Source organism: Chanos chanos, chromosome 3 (assembly GCF_902362185.1).
Source record: "Chanos chanos chromosome 3, fChaCha1.1, whole genome shotgun sequence".
NCBI lineage: Eukaryota > Metazoa > Chordata > Actinopteri > Gonorynchiformes > Chanidae > Chanos > Chanos chanos.
The window spans coordinates 30,208,107-30,229,537 of record NC_044497.1 but is presented as its reverse complement, the minus strand read 5'-3'; the positions used below and the strand labels follow the sequence as shown (position 1 = coordinate 30,229,537).

Here is a 21,431-nt window from a genome sequence, read left to right as displayed (position 1 = left end):
GTATTATTGTTGTTCATAAAAGAAATCAACTCTACGTGGACAATCTTCCCTAAAACTTTTGATAAAAATGGTAATTTTGAAAAGGAGTCTAAAAATTTTTAAATTGGTAGAGTCAAGGTTCGGTTTCTTGAGCAGTGGATGGACTACTGCATGCTTAAGGCAGGAGGGAACACATCCAGTGGACAGTGAGCTGTTTAGAATCGATAAAATAGTTGGACCAACACTGTTAAAAACCTCATTTAGAAACCTGACAGGCATCAGATCTGAAGGACTTGATGATGAAGGTTTTAATTTGGCCATTCACATGACATAAACAAATATTTCAACCCTTAATCACAGAGGGCAAGATGGATTGAGATCACCCTTACAGATCACAAGTTTACTTACAGTCTTACAGAACATTTGGTGTCACAAAATTCAGTGTAGTTTGACATATGAATTTTCTTTCTTTCTTTCTTTCTTTCTTTCTTTCTATATCTCTCTCTCTTTCTCTCAGATTCTGGGGTCATCGTACCATCTTTGCCTCAACCATTACCTTCCCCAGGAAGTCAGCTATACACAGAGGTTGCTCTCCATGTAGTAATCAGGATCAGCAGGTACATACCTGTTATAAGATCAGGAGTCAAGTTTATGTGCCCCTGTAATCAAATGTGGAAGATGTTAGTAGGAGCAAAAGGCAGGCTGGGCTAAACTGTGAACCATCATCGACACAAATTAAACGGATGGCCTCACCACCAACATACCCATACATATCCATTGTGTCGTCAGCAAAAAAAGAAAAAACAAACAAAAAAAACATTCTGTTAAGGGTACATGCTACCTGCTGTTCATATGGTGGATTCTCATCACAGGACTTGCAACTCTGTCTGTACATCTCGTTGTGAGCAATAAATTCAGATATTAAAAGCACATGGTAGAAAACTATGTATTTCTCAATGTGTGAAGTCATATGTGTTGACTTTATGCTGCTTTTTTCTCAGCTGTCCTTTCCTGGGTGGGTATTCCGGTAAGTCCACACATTGGACTAGAACCCTGCCAACAGGCACATAGGGCATGAACAGTGCAAAATAACACACACACCCACTTTCTCTGCTATAACAACAAGATTTTGAGAGTGGTTGCTTTTGTATCTTATCTTTTAACAGGATTCAAGCAATCAATCTTCTGATGATTCCAGTCTGGATTCATTTTAAGTGGTAAGTGTTTTGGATATAGAGTTCTCTTGGTGATTAATCATTTTGTCCTTACTTTCACTATTGGTCTGATCTGTTTGTCACTGTTTGAATTTTTGGATTTTTTTGTTGTTGTTGTCATTGTGGTTGTACCTGCCATGCCCATAGTAATGTTTTTTCACTGATAGTACGCTTGTGAGTTTTATCAAACAGCACATAGTTGCCAGGTGCAATGCACAGAACAAAAGACATTACTTTGATGTACAGTGTAATATTACCAGGGTAGACTGAACTGACAGACTCTACAATAGCACTACAGGATTTTAAAAGGCTTATCTGAGATATCTACCTTTGCACCTCACCATTTTATATCACTAGGTTCTGAGTAAACAACAGTAAATCTGAAAACACTATCTACTATAGACATCATAGTCATATCCATGCCCTTTGAGCCAGAACACTGAAGACCTACACCCAAGGTTTAAGTGATACAACAGGTAACAGAATCACATTTAAGAGAATTTAGGAGAGAAAAATATCTTTGATTTTACCATATATTGATATGAGAATGTAACAAAATTTCTTGGTCACAACTGTTGCTAGAGTACACATTCTGTACTGTAGGGAACAAAACAGTGGAACACTTTTGTTCTGAGCTGTTTTAGTTATATGAGGAACGCCTCATAAAAAAGTTGACTAACAATATACTAGGTAACTGTTTAAATACACCATTGATTATTATTATTATTATATTAAAACTCTTCTGAAATAAAAAGGTAGGCATATATATATATATATATATATATATATATATATATATATATATATATATATATATATATATTTTTTTTTTTTTACCTAATTCTTTCTTTGTGTAATCTGCTGTGTTCTGCATTAGTGCAGTCCAGTTTTCCTTACAGAGAAGATGAAGTTTATTTTTCTCTTATATAAGAAATCGGCACTAATAGTTGTGTATGTTTTTAACACTGTTTCTGTTCCTTTTGTTTCGCAATAGATTTTCCTCATCTCAGTGAAGTGGGCAGGACAGTCTTGTTCATTATGACACCAGCGCTATCGTTCCTTAATTTGGCTTTCCTGTTGAGACTCGTTGTTTTGTCTTATATGGGTACAGTCCTGAGTGAGTGTTATCAGGGATCTCCCCGCCAATGCCACAAGTTTGACTTTGTCCCTGGCTATAATCTGATTGGAGAAGGCTATGACATTGTTAAACTTAAGACTACAAACACATATGTGATTGATGTGGAAAGCTACTTACATCCCACTAACTCCTGTACCCTGGTTAAAAACAGTTTCTTCAAAAATGCATGGCAGAAACTCCCCATCTCGGTGGTTGACTGGCGCTCTTTCGATAGTTGTGACTTTGGCTTCCAGAGTTTTCGTTTCCCTTCAGTCACTTCACTTTTACAAAGCTTATCCAGATACTTCCAGAATGACTGGAAGGTAGGACTGAATGTTCCAAAAGCCAAGAGTTTGCACTATGTAGGCACAAAGTCCCAAATACATGAATTTGCCACTTCTTTTGCCAGTGGGGGCAAATCTTCTTTTGCATCTCATTCATTCGCCTGCAGCTACTACAGGTCAGAATACTTTCTGAGAGATTTTTATATTCGTGTTATACTCATTGTAAGAGTAATTCAGAAGTGCTTTAGATATGGTTAACATATTAAATCACAAATATATTTGCAAAGAATTGTCATTCAGAGAGTTTTTCATTTGTGATGTATTGGTCTATTCAAGGCATGTATCGAACTCCTCATGTATGTGATGATACCTATAATCTTGTGTCCATAGCTTTCGTCTCACCAGCAAACCTCCGCTGAGTCATACATTCTTTCAAGATATAAGATCTCTCCCAAAGTATTACTGTAAGAGTACCAGGGAACAGTACCGTCACTTCATCGACATTTACGGAACCCACTACATCCGTCTAGTACGCCTTGGAGGGATGGTCATGAGAGTAACTGGCATTCAGCATTGTGTAGCAGAACTAAGCAAGGTCTCCATTTCCCAGATGGAGGACTGCTTTAAAATGGAACTGCCCAGAAGCTTAGATCAAGGTTTTCAGCTTGAACCAATGAGTGAGCAATGCAGCAATGTCTTTGCAAAATATAATCATGTCAAAAGTGATTCCAAAGACTCAAAGATCAACATCAACTTTGATTTCAAAGATGGGAAAGGCTGGAAAGGAGACACAATCACTGATTCTGAAGCTTTCAAAAAATGGCGTAGAAGTTTAAAGACATTTCCAGCAATTATATCATTTGACATCCACCCTCTGCATAAATTGGTGCCCTACCGTGTTATCAGTAATAACTTGAGGAAGGCTATTGAAGAATATTTGACTGAAAACAAAAAGAAGATTGAAGAGCCAGTCTGCAAAGTGAGATCCCCTAACCTCTCCCCTGACTGCTGCCCTTTACAGTCTAAAAGAGGAAGGTTAACTGTGGTAATACATCGTGGCTATGGCCTTCATGGACGCGTGGGTAGGCCATCAGATGCCTATGTGACAGTGAGGCATGGCGGACAGCACAGAAGAACTCATATGATCCAGTCATATGATCCGTTCTGGAATACCTACTATGATTTTGGCATTGTGAACACAGATATCAATTTAGTTGTAGAGGCCTTTGATCAGGACTGGTTTAGAGATATAAGACATGGGACGTGTGATATAAATATTGTACAAGGACAACATGGATACTGGTGCCCCATGAGCCATGAAGGCATTGCCATTTCCTTAACCTATACTCTAACCTGTGACCATTATCTTACCGACCTAAAGTGTAACCGTTATTCTTCCTCTCCCACTTAAGGGCTCTTGAAATTGGTGAATAATGTGGCAATTAATGGCTTTCTGCTCGTTAATGCCAACCATGTGAAGGAAATGACAATTTTAGCTCTTTCCCTGACTTTCCCTGAGATAAATGAAGCCAAGCACTACTTTTTAGCCAGATGCTCATCTTGGCCATTCACGATTATTTCATTAAACAATACAATACCCTAAAATTGGAAACCAGAATGTGAGCTGCCAAAGAAATCAGAACTGTACTCAACAGATTCTATTAGATTGCCTGTTACTGGTAATTATTATACAGGGCTGAGTACGGTGCTTTGAAAGCACATGTCAGTAAATGTTTACACTTTGAAATACTGTATTACACTTTTGGAACACAGGGGAGCGCTGTTGCCCAATTTTTTCGCTACTCCATTAGAAACTGAAAAAATCATTTCATATTGTACATGTACAACAGATCGAAGAACAGTAGATCATCTTTTCACTCTATTATTGAAAATGTCTATGATCACATTAAGGAATGAATACAACTAACTGCAGGGGTGGACAGTAACGAAGTACATTTACTTGAGTACTGAACTTAAGTACATTTTTCGAGTATTTGTACTATACTTGAGTGTTGTTGTTTTTTTTGTTTTTTTTTAAACTTATGACTTTTACTCCATGACATTTGAAATACAAATATTGTACTTTTCACCCCACTACATTTCTATAAAGGTTCTCGTTACTCGTTACTTTAACGCATAGCTTTGAAGGAGGAATTTTCTTTTCTAAAATGCGATAGGCCATATTGTGTTCATCACAGGGGAAAAACCAATCACAGTAAACTACTCCAATGCTGTCAGTCAAGTGCGTGCTGCATTTTTTTAACAACTGAACTTGGCGGTTTTACTGATGGCTACTACAATGGAAGATAAAGATGTTAAAGATAATGATAAAGGTTCCTCACCAGAGGAGCCATGGCCATATAAGTCCATGTCTGAGATTTTTGAAATCAACTGGTTTCCAAGCTAATTGCTTCCTGTATGCGTTCATGCGCTGTGTTCGCCAAACACTTAAAATCATTTGCTACAGTAGATATGAGCTGTGACTTGAAAATTGCGATTTATATGTTTGTGAATGTGTGATGAATCTGGTGACATAGGCAGACCACAACTTCTACTGTTAACACAGTGTGTGAACACGTTCGGAAACCAGTTGGCTTGAAAACCATTTGGGGCATAACACCGGGTCCTGTGTGAATCCACTGCTGACGCAGACTAATAGTTAGCTAGCGAAAATGCCAAGTTAATGTTACTGACAAATCCTTTCAGAAATACATGTTTTAATCTTGTCAGGTAAACACAGTAAGATTTGTAAGGTCAGCGGATTCACGTAGGACCCGGTCCCAATAAGACGAGGGGGGCGGGAATCAAGCGGTGACGATGTCATCCAGCTGTTTCACATTTCAGACAATGCTATGTAGTACAAGTAAAATGAACCTAGCCTACAACATTATGACGTGTTTATCCTTAGGCCAATCTGAGTTAACCTAGTGCCTGTTTAACTGTCTTTTACAGAGGAAGCATTTGGTTCAACTGTGTTTCTATAGGCTTTGTAGCATATTCCACAAGCTTTTTATTCTACAGGTTCTAAAGTGCATTCAGTAGGTTGTTTCAGAGTCATTAAACTCTGTAAATGCATTGTTGCGACAATACAACAATGCGATGACATTAAAAAGAAAATGTACTTTTGAATACTTAAGTATTTTTAAAAGCAAGTACTCCAGTACTTTAATTCAAGTAAAAATTGAACTGAACAACTTTTACTTGTATTGGAGTAATATTTGACCAGGAGTATCTATACTTTGACTCAAGTAATGGAGTTGTTTACTTTGTCCACCTCTGACTAACTGTGATCTAATAATGAATATTTTGAAGGCACAATGTATCATGCATAGCTGTTGTTAAATTGCTTGTAGCCATTGCAGAGTAAAATTCACTTGAATTCTTGTGAAAAGTGTGTCAAAATAAACTGCTCAAGCACATTCTTTTTCAAAGAGAATTTTACTTGACCATTTTAATCACCTTTAGAGGATTTTGTTACAGTATTAAACCTTCAATAATGTGTATCATAATGTGTATAGTCTGTATTTCAGGATTTTTCTCTATATTAATGAGTAGTCTATACTTTAGGGTTAGAATAACACAAAAGACTGAAAGCTCGCCAATAAAACTGTTTATTGTTGCCGTTGGCTAATACACTCCATTTCAATTTCAACACATTTAGTATGAATGTAACTTCCCTGACTGTTAGCACTACTTCAGCCCCCATTTGTTGACCGTGGTTTCCTCTTTCAGTTACTACAACTGTCTCGCACCTGTATCTGGTCACTTTCTGAAACTGTATCTGGAGGGCTTATTCTTACTGAAACATCTAAATCACAAGTCAGCTTCTTCAAACTGCTGTATGTTTGGATTGTATTCAGCCTCATATGTAAGTCACTTTGGGCAAAAACATCCGCCAAATGAATGAATGAAAACGTAAATGTGAAATTAGTTATATTTGTGTACCTGCAGAAACATAAGGACCAAAAAAACAGCCAGACAATGCAGCAGGTACTAATAATTATTTTCATAGGGCAGAAAAATGCTTTATAGTGTTGAACATGCCAGCCCAAAGAGGAAGGGGGAAGACACTGTGTTATGGATGAGACCAGTAGGACATGCACTGAGGCCCAGTTAAACGTGAATCACACCGTAGCCGATAAGAGAATTCAAAACCACCACCCTTTCGTAGGCTGCAGCTGTGTCGGTGGTTTCCTGCCCTCAGATAGATTGAGCAGCCCCCCAGATTGTCATCATGCCACACATCTTTATCCCAGACCTCCAGTTTGAATCGCTGTCTAGTGTTTACATTTCCAAAGTCGTACCATGAGTTCCAATGTGGGCTGTTTGATCTGATCCAGCGGGTTCTTTTATATTGTCCATCATACCACAGTTTCACATAGCCCTCTGTACGCCCTACAGGGTCTCCTTTAAGACCCCATGCTCTGATAACTGTCACAGAAAGACGTCCTCTACCTACATTGTAGGGGCAACAGTCTGGTGAGATGTTGGGTTGACTCCATCCACAGTGTGGGCGGTTTTTATTCTTTGATAAGCCCTTCTCTATAATGTACCGAGTTATGGTAGCCTGAAGGTTTTGGCTGATGTTTCTGTCTTCCACCAATGTGTGTAGAGGGACAAGGGAGTAGGAGACAATGTCTGGTTCTTCTTTTAAGGCAGCCAGCCAGCTGTTAAATCCGTCAGAGTCGTTTCTTGTCATGGAAGCTTCTCCAAGCCATCCGTTCCCACCAGAAACCTCAGTAATGTGATGCATATAACTATAACTGTACCCTGAAACACTGACCTGGTTGTTAAAAACCTTAGTGCAACTACCACCTGCTACAGAAGCATCTAAAAATCCAAAGCCCACTTTCAGCCCTACACTGAGACAGTTTTGGACTTGACTGACAGAGACTTTACTGAGGGTCGCTAAACAGGAGCGAATAGAGGTCAGTCTTTTCAGTCTACCTCCAAGGCGTACTTGGCGGATATAGTGAGTTCCATACGTGTTGATGAATTGCCGATATTGGATTATGGTATTGGCCGTGTATTCTTGGGGGAGGGACTGAGCATGCCGAAGGAATTCAGAATTGAGAGGTGGGATGCTTGGTAAGCGGAAGCTAAAAAGCAAGCAGGAAGATGAATGGATTATATTACAATACTTCATAAATAATATGTGTTTTGTCTCTCTCTCTCCCTCCCTATATCTCTACACACATGCGTGCACACACACACACAGCCACACCCACATACGCATATATATGGAAATAAATGGAATACAATGAAAACCAAAACAGATTATTACAGTACCACAATGCAAAATCTAAGACAGTTATTGATCTCAGGTGACTGATTTGAAATTATTGCTGATATAATATGCCATAAATAAAAAGTAAAAAGAAATAAAATGCATTTCATCTCTCTCTCTCCACCATTTCTGTGTATATATATACATATATGTATGTATGTATGTATGTGTGTGTGTGTGTGCGCACGCAATTGATTCTTCTGCAGCATATAAGGTTATTGATCTGTATACATATCTATATGAATTGTGATTCATTGTTTTATGTTCTTTAATCATGCTGCAATACTACTGTCCTCAAACCAAAATTGTCAGTATGAGAGAACATATTCAAAAAGGCATACTAAGGTAAACCACCTGACCTGTAGTGCATGCATGTAAGTTGATGTGAGACAAAAGATGACTTATCCATGCTGACTCTGGAGCTTGCAAACTTGGATTCAGCTGAGTGGCTGCCTCCAAGCTGGAGATTGACTAACCCTGCCAAATCCAAACCCACCTCCCACTTATTCTCAACACTTGAGCTGGAACTCTCTGCCACAGAGCTAACAGAAGTAAAAGCAGAGCTGGAGATAGCTAAGCTGCACTTGCTGTAGGCACGCCAGTCTAGCACAGCAGCAGGTAGTTTCTGAAGCTGGTCTTCCATCAGGGGGTTCTCACACAGGGTACAGGAATTAGTTGGAGTTAGGAAGGTCAGCATGTCTGTCACATAAGCCCCTGTGCGCTGCATCCTGACCACATCAAAGCCTTCTCCAACCAAATTGTGACCAGGGACAAATGGGGCAGTCTGGCACTCCTCTTGATTTCCAATTTTGCACATGTGGGACCCTCTTAGGAGAATAAAAACCAGAACCAAAATGCTCCAAAACTTTGTCAAGGAGATGTTGGGAAATTGTTTCATTTTTGCAGCTACGTCTCACACAGTCGATCTGTCCGGAGATAAAATACATTGCAGCATTGCAACATTGCATAAACTACACCAAAAGGAATTACAAGGAATGTTATCAACGGTTTACAAACTCTCTATGGAATCAAGGCTGAAGATATATGGTCTAGGATTTGTGCTCCCTCATATGACATTATCAGTGAACCCAGTGCTGTGAATGACCTAAAAACTGGTTGGCTTTTGATAAATTGTAAAGGAACTGATATAATTTGTGATACAGCTCAGCTGTTAGATGAAACTTTCAAATAGGATTAGTACAAATGACAGATAAGTCTCAATTTTTTCACACAGTAAAGATTTCTTACCTTTTTCAATATTCTTTTCTCTGAGCTGTACCGATCAATTGTTGCATTACAGTACTCATGTACCCCACTCTGCTCATTCTGTATTCATTTTCCCATCTTTTAAATACTGACAATGACTTCCTTCTCAGATAAGCTATGAAAGAAAACAGAGAATTTTATGGGGTGTTTTACTCAACACTGATGTCAACAACAATTTTTATATGGCACATTGTTGTACAAAGTCTGGAGTATGAACTTTTGTTATTTCCTTGTTATTTCCTCATAGTGGGTTGTAGTGATTGTTATGTATTGTTATTGTCCTATTGGTTATTTTATTTTACTCTGAAAACAACAGTTCAGTTACAGAGTAACCACACTACAATGAATAAGTGTTATGACCTTTATAGACATTTTGTCACATGGAAATTTTTCTTCTTCTTTATGCATTCTGGAACACAAATATCTTCAACACGTGACTTTCAAGGCCAAAAAGAAGAAAAAACGAAGTGTTTTTAAAAGACGTCGTTGCATCTAAGGCTCACCTGCACTTCCACAGATCCATTGCTTTTGTTGCACAGGGTGGTTAATAGAACATCAGTTAATCAGGAGACCACATGTTCAAAGGTTTGCAGCAGCCCTAAATGCATATACTGATGTACACTTAAGCATATACAATGTTGATAAATATAGAAATGTTTTCTTGGAACACTGAGCAGGATGTTCTGTTAGATGCTGTTTGATTATTTGATCAATCAAAGCACAGTTTGAACAAGCTCAGCAAATTCGTGCTTCCTTATAAAGTCAGATCAGTAAGAGAATGGTCCCTGCCTGTCCCGCCCTGGTTCTCTCTCTCCCTCTCTGCTGGTCACTCTGTTAAGTTTGTTTCCACACTTCCTTTGCTTCCCATTATTAATTACATCATTAGTCCCACGTGTTTTTCATTAGTATAGTCTTGTTCAGTTCTGTGTAAATACTCTTAGTTTTCCCTTATTCGGTTGTGTGGAATTGCATTGACAATGGGTTGTTTATATCTGAATCCTGAACCTGTAAGTCTGAGGAAGTCTTTGGTTTTGTCCTGTTTATTTTCTAATAAATGTTGAGCTAATCCGCACATGCATCCAGGATCTCTTTCAGTCTGTGACACTTTTTTGAATAATGTCTCTTGATTGTTCTCTGGCTAGTTAGCTAAACCAGTGTCGCTGTAGCCGGCAACATAATTCAAAAGAATACGGCAAACTCTTCATTAATCAAACGGGGAAGTTCTGTCCAGTTAGCGTTTATCAGTGGTGCATTATAATATTCAAATGATTCAGTACAAGGCAATTCCTCTGGTGAGATGGTGAGCGAGCAAGAAAACAGAAAAGAAATCAATGCTTGTAGGAAAGGCAGTTCTCAGCAGAACACCATCCTGGTCCTGTAATAGAGTCTTTTCAGAAGAACAGCAAAATTAATGAGTTGGCTTTTTTTCACGCTAGGCTCCAGGGCTAACCATCACCTTCCAAAGGTCACTGCACAGGACACACAGGGAAAAAACACCACAAATTCAGCTTTAACATAGCCTAGTTCTCTCTCTCTCTGTCTCCCTCTCTCTCTCTCTTAACAGAGGCATGTGCATTCTTGTGTCAGACAAATTCTCACTCTGTTACACACAAACGAGAAGGTCTATGCTGTCATTCCTTGAGAGTGACAAAAGTAAACTGTAGTAAACAAGACACTTGTAAAGATGGTCCCTATGCAGTATTTGCGTACTGTGAGCACTGTGTATCAGTTTAAACAAACCCTCTGCGTGACTTCTTATATCACAACCAACACCTCAGAAGAAGAAGAAGAAGAGGAGAGAGAGAGAGAGAGAGAGAGAGAGATGCCAACCTACACAAATTCAAGCTTGGGAGACTTAACAGGCTTTTCCAAGTAATAAATAATACACTTTTGAGTCTCTATTAACAACTTTTGTTACTGATGCCAAAGTAGAAAACTGCATCGGTAAACAATTTTATTGGTTCCAGATTTTCCTGGATATTTTATTGATACAGAAGTTGTGGTGCTAAACTTATAGCATGATAAAACTGCTCACTGTAATAAAATAAATTCACAAAGCAGTACCAGTACTATACGCTATGCAGTAATTGACCATGATTTTATTTTATTTTATTTTAATTTTGACTTGCTTTTAAACATGCAGGTTCAAAGGAAATCACACGAGCAGAAACATCAGTTTATTACTTTTTCTCAACAGTCTGTTCTGTGATTCCACTAAACCACCACTAGAGGACAGACAGTCATTCCTTTGATGCTGTTTGATACATGATTTGAGAGAGGAAAAACGACCTGAGAGAGGAAAATGTCTGTTATTTTTGTGCACTGAGCCATTAAAATGCAGAGATCTGATGCAGTACAAAATTATGCTGTGTATTTACAAAGGTGTTTGAACCATTAAAATACATCTTTATCATAAAAAGGTTATTTAATTTAATTAATTAATTTATTTATTATTTTTAACTCGGGATGGGTTTTGACTGTCTGGAGGGTGGTTCCTATTTTGCCAGAATCCGCAGAGACTGAGATGAGTGAATTAGCCACAGATGTGTGGAATTACTCCTAAATGGAAAGAAGCCTGAATGTTTCATAAGTTTAGTAGTAAGCAGAAGGTAAGCAGGTAAGCAGGCAAAAGCAGTAGGTCACATGAAATACAGATTATGTAGGTTACAGTTTTACAGCAGAGAGAGGTCGGGAAAGGAGAACATTCTCACGGAATACTTCGGCCAAAACAACTTAACTTAATCGTAATATTCAGGGAGTTCAAGTGTGAGTGTTCCGTCCATGTGAAGCGTAGTCATCCTCTGTATCTAAATGAAATTTTAACAATAACTTTTTAAGGACATCGTCTCATCTGCATTTCCAACAACTATACAAAATAGAATTCAAATTTCAGAAAATACATTTGTTGTGATTATGACATTGCAACGTTGGCTGAAAACACAGAATTTTTTCTCACCATGTTCGTTTGCCTATTTACTGCCTCACCCTATCTTGTACATCTTAAGTGTATATATTTATATACCCTTCCAAGCAGACAGGCACACTGCCTGTGTTTTGGCAAAGTACGTGTCTCTGTATGTGAGCAGTTGTTCTTGGTTGAATGTGATTACTCTCTCTCTCTCTCTCTCTCTCTCTCCTTCTCCATGTTGTGTGATGGAGGTTATCCTTAAACTTATTAGTGCAGGTGCACTGCATTGAAAATCCATTGAGTGTTGCTGTCACAGCGATTTTGTTCCATTGAATTAAGTAGGGTCAATCCAACAAATCAAGCGATCGCTATAAAAAGAGATGGACGTGCAGTTCATTGTACATACACACACGGATAATCTACAACAGCAGTCATTTACTCTGTTATATGAATAAGATGTGAAAAACATCTCTTCCACAAGGTGACTCCATTGTTTTTACCCTGACTAACTGATTAGGTTACTCTCTGCTGGTCCAAGTAGCTTTAATAATACTATACCAATGCAACATGTCATGGTGTCACCTTGGTTCCATTTATTTATGAACTGTCAGGGTTTTTAAAACATACAATTTTTCTCTAAATAACCAAGATAGCATACATTCAAAAACTGCATTATGTAAGCTATCTGAGCATATATGCTCTTCATTTCACAGTTGTCTGGAAACAGAACTGTTCATTTATGACATGCATGGTGTAGAAACTTGAAACAATGCTATTAAAATTAAACTTCATATTCGTTTTTTTAAAACATTTTTACTCATAGAATTTATTAGTAGCATTGCCCCCATTTGTGATTGTTGTAGAGGTCAACGTGCTGAATTTTGTGTAACAATTTTGTGTTCATCTGTCTGTGTGTGTGTGTGTGTGTGTGTGTGTGTGTGTGTGTGTGTGTGTGTGTGTTTGTGCGTGCGTGCGTGCGTGCATGCGTGCGTGCGTGTGGCAGTTGGGGCCATGGGGGAAGGGGGGGGGGGGTTGACAGCAGGCACACTGCTGAGTTTGGGAAACAAGACAACTCTCTTTAAACAATCTGCAGCTCAGCTTCCTTTAATTATTACACTAACACCATCAATCGATCTTTTAAACTAATCCCATCTCATCCCCTTATATTAATCTGGCCAGTGTCACACTTGTCAACAGATCATTTCCTCTTCTCTGTATTGTGTGAGTGTACGTGGAGCAGACATCTAGTTTTCCCTCTCTGTTCATATGCTGTTCTTTATGGACTATGATGTAGAAATGTGTGAGTAATCAAAAGAAAAAAAAAGAGAGAGAGAGAGAGAGAGAGAGAGAGAGAGAGGCATGCTGAGCTGAGCTGTCTTTTTGGCAGAGAGACTTTGGATCCAGGCCCAATGACTTGAGTATCAAGTGCTTCCAAAATTAGGCCCCCTCATAACATGTCCCTGTACTCCATTTTACTCTTTATCTTATTCCCCTCTCAACCTGCTATAAGCAGACCAGGCCTTGTTCTCTGCCAGACATTTCAGCAGAACAAAAATAAAAGAGGCAGTGACTGTCCAGAAGCTGGACTGAGTACACATTCAGTTTTGTTCTACATTTTGTCTGTTTGCTCACACAGGTGTATGTACTATGTGTGAATGTGAAGAGTTTTCATTTACATTAGTTAGTATGTCAGTAACACTACATGGTAAAGCACAGAGCTGTGAGTGCACCCACTGCGCTGACACTCCCCTCTGCTTTGATCAGAAAAAGAACTGAGACCTGAGAGTGGCTATTGACACTAGTTACCTATTTCACATCTGGAAATCTCAAAGTCATACGGTTAGTTGGCATTGATTTGTGTCTTTTTTTTACCGTGTGGTCCAAACAGATTCGTTCTACTCTGAGACTGATCTGAGAGGTAAACAAAATGATTAGATAACTATGCCATTACATCACTGATATCAAAATGAGGTTCTCACCTCAAGTTACAGAGGGACAAAGACACAATACCCATGTTGATAAGAAAACAGATTCTTTTCACATTTCAGTGCTTTAGACCTTTGCACTGAGATATGCAATTACCAGCAGAGAAAACTACAGGAATGATTATGATAAGACAAAAAAGTTCAACTGACACCTGAAATTCTGTTAGGGAGAAGAGCAACACATGATAAATTACATTTTAAAATCTACTGGCTTTCTTTGTATCGCCTAACCATTTTAAATTTAATTTGTAGACCATATTTTAGACTTTGCTTTGAATTCTGCTTGAATACCTTGGGTTTAGCTGGCTTTAGACTGTGTTTTTCTGACGCTGGTTGGTTTGTGTGTGTGAGTGTGTGTGTGTGTTTTAAAGGTTTTGCTTTGGTTGTGACGCTCTGTCACGGGAATTCTGTGTTTTGACTTTGAGAATAATGTCCCCGTGTCATTAGCTCTGTGTTAATGTGGCGCTGAAGTTCCAGGCTATCGAACTCTGCGTAATTTATTACGTTTCATGCTCGTGATTATTTCAGATTGAAATTGATGTCTTCCTGTGCCATTGGGCCGGCTGTGGAACAGAGTGTGGTCTTTCTTTTCTGTGTTATGGTCCGGAAAGAGCTTAGCTAAGTCAGGACATGACACAACCAATACAATAGCGAGCTCCTGAGTGTATCATGGTCGTCAGCACAGAGGAGCATTGTGTTAGTGTCTGTTTGACAAGCTGTTCGACTTTTAAAGATCACATGAGGATGTATGAGCTCTGAGTTTGATCATGATTTAGATTAGTAGTCTTGATGGTTATGATGGTTATGCATTCTTGTGCCTTTTCATATGAAAAAAAATGTATTGTTTTTTTTTTTTTTTTTAATTTTAGTTTTATTGTGGTTTGAAAGTTCTACTGCAGTTGTAAAAGGTATTTTAAAGTGGACGTTCTTAAGGATACGTGAGGACGGTATGTATTTGTTAGTGTAATGAGTGTGTGGGTGTGGTTTTGAGTGTTCGTACATGTTTTAGAGGGGGAGAGAGAGAGTTTGCGCGCGCGTGGGTGTGTGTGTGTGTGTGTGTGTGTGTGTGTGTGTGTGTGTGGGCAGGTAAGAGAGAGAGGCTTTCCGTATGTCTAGGTAGTGAATATGAAAGTGACAGGGCCAGCACAGTGCCACAGCACCAGTAGAATAGGAAACAGGGAAAGTGATGGGCAGAGATTCTTTAATTTAAATGCTGTTTTTTTTTTGCATTTTTCCTTTCTGGATTTTTTCTGTTTTCCTCTCAGAGTAGCATGCCAGGAAGATAAGCAACTTTCACCACTCTTCCACTATGTAAGTACATTTGTGTGTGTGTGTGTGTGTGTGTGTGTGTGTGTATGAAAGAGAGAGAGAGAGAGAGAGAGAGAGAGAGAGAGAGAGAGAAAGGGCACATTGCGAGCCATATCTCATGCAAAGCTCAGCTCCAATGAGGCATGTTTACAGGATCCTCAGCCTGTCCTCTGCTCCATAGGGATTAATTCAAGCCTCACATCTTCCCACAGAACCCAATTACAGCACTGCCAGATCTACAACATCCCAGCCTGGCCCCTGCCTACATTTCCCATGTCTACTGAGCAGGTCAGACGCCTTCTGCTCTCTGTTTGGCTGCTGTGAGATTACTCTGTATCTTTTTTTTTTTTTTTTTCAATAATGCTGCTTATAGTGGTTCCACTAGTAACACCTCTTCTCTTTGACTAGGCTGCTAGATTCCTCTTGAATAGGTCAGGCCATTGGACCTACATTATCACTGAGAGTAAGAGCTGTAGAGCAGTAACACGGCTTTTCTGCATTGGAAGCATTGTGAAGCTGCAGTGTTTTATTGACTATTTACATATGCTCTGAATGGGCTTAATCAAGACATTGGGGACATGTCATCCTTTGGCTGAACTAGCCAAGTTGTTGTAAATATAACACTAGAACAGATGTGACTATGTGTACAGTATTGTGTGTCTTTTTTTTCTCTCTCTCTTTTTCACCTTATGAAAACCTTATGAAAATGATTTGTTCTCAGTGCTTCTAAGTCCATTAACACAATGTTTTGTTCTGTTTAACCAATCAGCCGTCTTGTTATCTGCATATGTCATAATGCTCTTAATCACATTCAGGTGGTGAAGATCCCTGACATGCACATTAAGTGAATTTACTGTCTTAATTGTAAGACAGAGAGAAGACAGTCTCATTGTTACACAACAAGGCACTTCACTGAAACATCTCTCATCTCAGGGGTGCAATGAAGGCAACAAGCAGAACTGCCAAGTCTAACACCAGCCTAAAGCATTAAGTTTCACCTTGACTTAAACATTGATGTTTTGATTCAGAACGTGTATTCTTGCTTTCCTGACAGCTAATCACTGCTTGCTGACTTTGGGGAAAGCTTAAAAACACGCACATTTTTTTTAAGAACATTATTGATATTGAAGAGCTTAAGAAGGCTGTCAACAAAGATTACCTTTTAAAACCATTTTCTCTTTTAAAAAATACAGATTTACTCGGACGTAGCAACAGACTTATATATTTTAAATTGTGTTCAGGTTGCTCTCTGCTCTGTGGTTAGTCATATCTTGGTCTGTGTTCAGGCAGCTTGGACTAGAAGAACAAAGCTGTGCAGAAGCTTCAATGACCTCTTTGGGTCTCGTTAAATTTAAGTGGACCCATAAACAGAAGCATGGCGGCCAAGACTGTCTCACTGATGCAGAAACTATTGCTACTATACACAATACAAATTCTGACAAATTTAAAGGTTTACAACGGTAAAGAAAAAAAAGAGCATTTTTGGCTACATAATGGTGTCTCAATGCAATGTTTTTCCTTCAGATGTGTTTATGTATCTCCTGCTCGGTGACTTTTTTTTTCCCCCCTCTTCGTTTTTCCGTGATAAGTGGAGTTAGACCTCTGTGTGTGAGGTAACGTACTAGCATAATTCTCCAGTGCAGGTGTTGAGAGCGATGCTGTCCTATGTCTCTGTTCCTCCCTCAGGCTGTGTGTTTGACTGATGAGACACCTGGGCAGGTGTGTGTGTGTGTGTGTGTGTGTTATCGGCATTGCTAACGTCCCTGCTTAGTCTCAGTGGTCCCTCTTTCTGTTGTCCTTCCTTTCGTGTCCTTGCTAAATGTGTATCTCAGTGTGTATGTGGGTTTTTTTTTTGTTTAGGAGTCGTCGCTTCGTCGGTCGATTCCCCAAGACGTGACCCTTGCTTTTGCTTTTAACACTTCCCCTCTCTTTATTTCCTTCTTCCGTATTCTCTCTCTCGCTCTCTTTCAGAAGCATGTCACCGGCTGTCCCTTTCCTCCCGTCATCTCGTTTGTTTCTGCGTGAACCTCCTCAGAGTGTCATCCAACGAGTGCCCTTGTCAGGAAGCATCAGTCTGCAGGAGTCCCTGTACTCTAGTTCTCCCATCCATCTCTCTCTCTCTCTCTCTCTCTCTCTCTCTCTCTCTCACTCTCACTCTCTATCTCTCCTTCTCTCATTCATGGACTCTCTCCCTCCTGCCCTCTGTCCCTTCTCCCACTCACCTGATTTTGATTCTCTCTCTCTCTCTCTCTCTCTCTCCTTCTCTCATTCATTCACTCTCTCCCTCCTGCCCTCTGATCCTTCTCCCACTCACCTGATTTTGCTTTCTCTCTCTCTCTCTCTCTCTCTTTCTCTGTCTTTTGTCTTCTCCTCCTTTTCTCTCTCTCTTCTCCCTCTTCCGTCTCCTGGTCTTTGCTGTCATTACTGTCACCTATCACTGTAAAAGTCATTCATTAAAAGCCTGCCCTATTCTTTTCCTCAAGCCGCAATCTGATGAGTTAATGTCAACGTGTCAGTGAGTCTCACGGTTTCTCATCGCCAGTGTCATCTTTATATAATATCTTCTCTCCACTTCTACTGCCCTGTCCTCTCACACTCTTTTGAGATGTGTAATTTGTAAACACACTCTGTATTAGTTTTAATGTTGACTCTAGGCCATGATTTACTACTTAGGAGTTATATTGTTATTTATTTTATTATTATTTTGTGTTTAGTGGCGTATTTAACTGTTCTGAGCAGTGACTCACAGCTGATCAGAGTATTCTAGGGGTAGTTTTTTTTATCTGTATTCTTAATGCACTCAGTGCCAGCGAACAGTTCATGTGTGAAGGAGTGCTGGGACATGGGGCAGGACGGCACTCCTTCACCGCGGGGGAAGTAACCAAGCACTAAATTCTGCCGCGGCAGTAGCAGAATTTAGCGCTTGGTTACGTCCCCCCTCCTAACTCCCCTGTTTCCCCCCTTCTTTTCCTCCAGGGTCTTCCCAACCACTCCACCCAGGCTTTAAGACAGAGAGAAATAGAAAGAGAGAGAGAGAGTGAGAGAGAGAGAGAGAGAGAGAGAGAGAGAGAGAGAGAAAGAGAAAGTGATTGCTGAGCCAGCACCCCACGATGCTCTGGCTAGGCTGCTCTATGACTTCATCCAGGCATATCTCCATGATTCCAAATATTGACTCCGTTTCACTATGAACAGGCATAGTCTCAACTGTCCAGAGAGATTTATCATCCACATTACCATCAGAAAAAGTGATATTTTTTCATATAAAAAAATGTGCTGTATTGTGTTAATGTTGGAGAGACAGAGGTGCGCGATAAGCACTTTCGCTAGCCATGCGGCATGTGAATATAAAGTTTGGAAAGTTCATTTGTCATACCAAATGCTCAGATCAACAGTATACTCACAATAAACTTAAACTGAGGAGAATTCATAGCAAATGTGTCTTAACTGATACCTGCACTGTATCTGTAACTATATCTGTACCTATTTTATATTTGTATATTTCAATATTTTGTTGGTTCCCTGTGGACACGGGAAATGAATTTTTATAAACTATTATTGAAATGTATAACATATTTATGCACACATTTATTCTTCAGTGTGCGGCACTTTGAAACTGGAGAGTGCTGATATTGCATGTGAAGAGGACTGTTTATCTATAAATATATGGATATGAGTACTGTATACGAGTCTTGTGTGTAGGTATTGAATCTTCTCCAGGTCAGATATGGCCACCATTTGGTACAGCATACACTGGGTGTGTTTAAGATTCCTGTTTCTGAGTTTGATTTCATTTACTGTCGTACACTGGGTTCTCTCTGTAGACCTCATGCCAGGACCCAAAGGCATATTGGCTGTCAAATCTGATGTGAGATTGGATGTGAGATTGGGGTAATACATGACAAACACTCATTTTTATTTCACTCCTTCTAGTAGTTCAGAGCATGTCTCTTTAGGGGGTTTCTCCGTTTTCATATACTCTCAATAATTTCTCCCCTGTGCTCCCCCTTACCATGTCTCCCTAACCTGCATCTGCTCTGTGTGTGTGTGTGTATGTGTGTGTGTGTGTGTGTTTTCGTGTTTCATGACTACTTCTGGACTTCTCCGCATAGTAGGAGTGTGTCGTTTATGCTCTTTCTCCTCCTTTATATCCTCTGTCAGCTTCTCTACCCCTCCTTCCCGTCTCTCCTCGTCTCCCCGTCCCACCAGCTTCCCAGGGGAGGCTCTCAAGGCGGTCGGCTGAAGGGCGAAGCGTTGCCGTGGCAATGCACTCTCCCGCATCTGGGAGGGTTTGGACACATGTGGGGCTTTATGATGGTCTTACACTCTGTCACTTGGTTCATGTTGTTATAGATGGCATGAGTAAACTGATGTAAGGGAATTTGTGTGTGTGTGTGTGTGTGTGTGTGTGGCACAGAGAGAGAGAGAGAGAAAGAGAGAGAGAGAGAGAGAGAGAGAGGGAGAGAGGGAGAGAAACAGAGAGAAAGAGAGGTGATATTATTACTCAGTAAGGCTTGACTGTGACACATGTTGCCTCAACCCTGCAGGAAAGTCTCACATTGACCTCAGTAGTCATGCTGAATTTACAAAACAGAAAGCAAACAAACAAACAAAAAATAAACAAACAAGGAAAAAAAAAAACCACTGTATTTATTTGTCATCCCGTGGGAGACACTGACACCTCAACAAATAATGGTGGAGGAGTAAGGCAAAATAGGAAGAGAGAGACTTTAAACTCTCCATATTAGCAAGTGCATGTAGGTGTGTGTCGCTACATGTCTGGTAAAGTTTATGTCACACTAGGTGTTTGTGTGTGTGAGTGTGTGTGTGTGTGTGTGTCTGTGTGTGTGTGAGAGACAGAGAGAGAGAGAGAGAGAGAGAGAGAGAGAGAGAGAGAGAGAGAGAGAGAATGTGCCTATGAATAGCATTATAGTACAGAGTAGATGCTGTTTGCCCATACAGAGGACATTCATTATCTGGGCATCCTGTGGGATTTTCAGAGGGTCACCTCATATTTAACTGCCAGTGTGACGCACTCTCGCTGTGGTGATTGTAAAGACTTATGATATTTAATAGACGCCATATTATTTTTTATCAAATAATCAGATGTTTATATGAGAAATAACATATTGAAACACATTTAGAATTTTGTGATCACAGAATAAAATGTATAAAGACACAGACAAATCATGAAAGGACATGAGACATAAAACAGGCATACGTTTCTGTCAGTGAGGTGTAAATTGAGGAAAAAGCATGGAATGATGGTGTTAAGATTTAGATGCTTTTGAAGAGTATTCCAGCTGCGTGAAGCAAAATGACTAAAACCCATTTTTTCCACCTTGACTGATGGTGTCTGGACATATAAAACGACTGTTGCTGGTTTGACTTCCAAGCCAGACATAAAGCAGTGAGCAGTGTGGGAGCTTTCCAGTAATTGTTTTATAAATGAAAATGTACCAGTGAGTATTCTACACAGATTTAACAAAGGTAAACCAGATGATTTATACTAGAGACAGTGATGGATTTGACATTTAGCATTTGAAATGAAACCTGGAGTACTGTGATAAGTTCTGTCTGAGACCTGACAGGTGGTTGATGCTTTCTGCTCGTACAGAATGTCTCCATAACCTAAAAAACACAACAAAATGGCTAGAATAAGCTTCATTTTAATTTCAAAGTCAAATCAAGTCAAGATTTAGCTTAATTTTCCAGTTAACTTCCTGATCTTTACTTCTCTCAGTGTGTGTTTAGAAATTGCGCTTTTATATATATCCAAATTCTAAGGCATTTATAGAGAGACTCTCTCAGTGGATTTTCGGTTAGCTCTATAGATTTTTAGTTTAAAAGAAATATGAGAGTAGTGTTCTTTAAAAAACAAATATTGAACTTTGTTTGCATTGAGTACCATGTAATAAACTTTAAACAGAGCAGAACTCTTTGGCTGTTTGTCGAGGGCTTGGACTAAAGAAGGGACGCAAAAGTAAAGAATTATATTATCAGCATATAAATTAATTTATCAACTTGCATCATAAAAAAGCTCAACCAGTTTAATTAATGCAAACATTAAAAATAAAACTGGGCCC

At 39.4% G+C, this 21,431-nt stretch overlaps 2 protein-coding genes across 2 annotated transcripts; one reads left to right on the top strand and one right to left on the bottom strand.

Moving 5' to 3' along the window:
* The first annotated feature begins 2,294 nt into the window (after positions 1–2,294).
* Positions 2,295–4,005, top strand: LOC115806864 (perforin-1-like). Its single transcript, XM_030767724.1, has 2 exons — positions 2,295–2,770; positions 2,985–4,005. The coding sequence occupies exons 1-2, from the start codon at positions 2,295–2,297 to the stop codon at positions 4,003–4,005; spliced, it is 1,497 nt and encodes a 498-aa protein (XP_030623584.1).
* A 2,664-nt stretch (positions 4,006–6,669) lies between these two features.
* On the bottom strand, positions 6,670–19,921 carry LOC115806863 (perforin-1-like). The gene is made up of 4 exons (XM_030767723.1): positions 19,904–19,921; positions 19,446–19,626; positions 8,358–8,706; positions 6,670–7,693 (listed from the first exon to the last, which is right to left on the bottom strand). Exons 1-4 carry the CDS (start codon positions 19,919–19,921, stop codon positions 6,670–6,672), a joined length of 1,572 nt encoding a protein of 523 aa, XP_030623583.1.
* Between the last annotated feature and the right edge of the window lie 1,510 nt (positions 19,922–21,431).

Bases quoted from the DNA above. Each gene is read 5' to 3' on its own strand.
- LOC115806864 (XM_030767724.1), top strand. From the start codon at position 2,295: ATGGGTACAGTCCTGAGTGAGTGTTATCAGGGATCTCCCCGCCAATGC. The intron at 2,771-2,984 runs GTCAGAATACTT...TTGTGTCCATAG, and splicing joins TTCGCCTGCAGCTACTACAG to CTTTCGTCTCACCAGCAAAC.
- LOC115806863 (XM_030767723.1), bottom strand. The intron at 8,707-19,445 runs GTCCAGAAGTAG...TTCTCCTAAGAG, and splicing joins CACTCCTACTATGCGGAGAA to GGTCCCACATGTGCAAAATT. The intron at 7,694-8,357 runs GTTAGTCAATCT...CTTGCTTTTTAG, and splicing joins GTGGGTTTGGATTTGGCAGG to CTTCCGCTTACCAAGCATCC.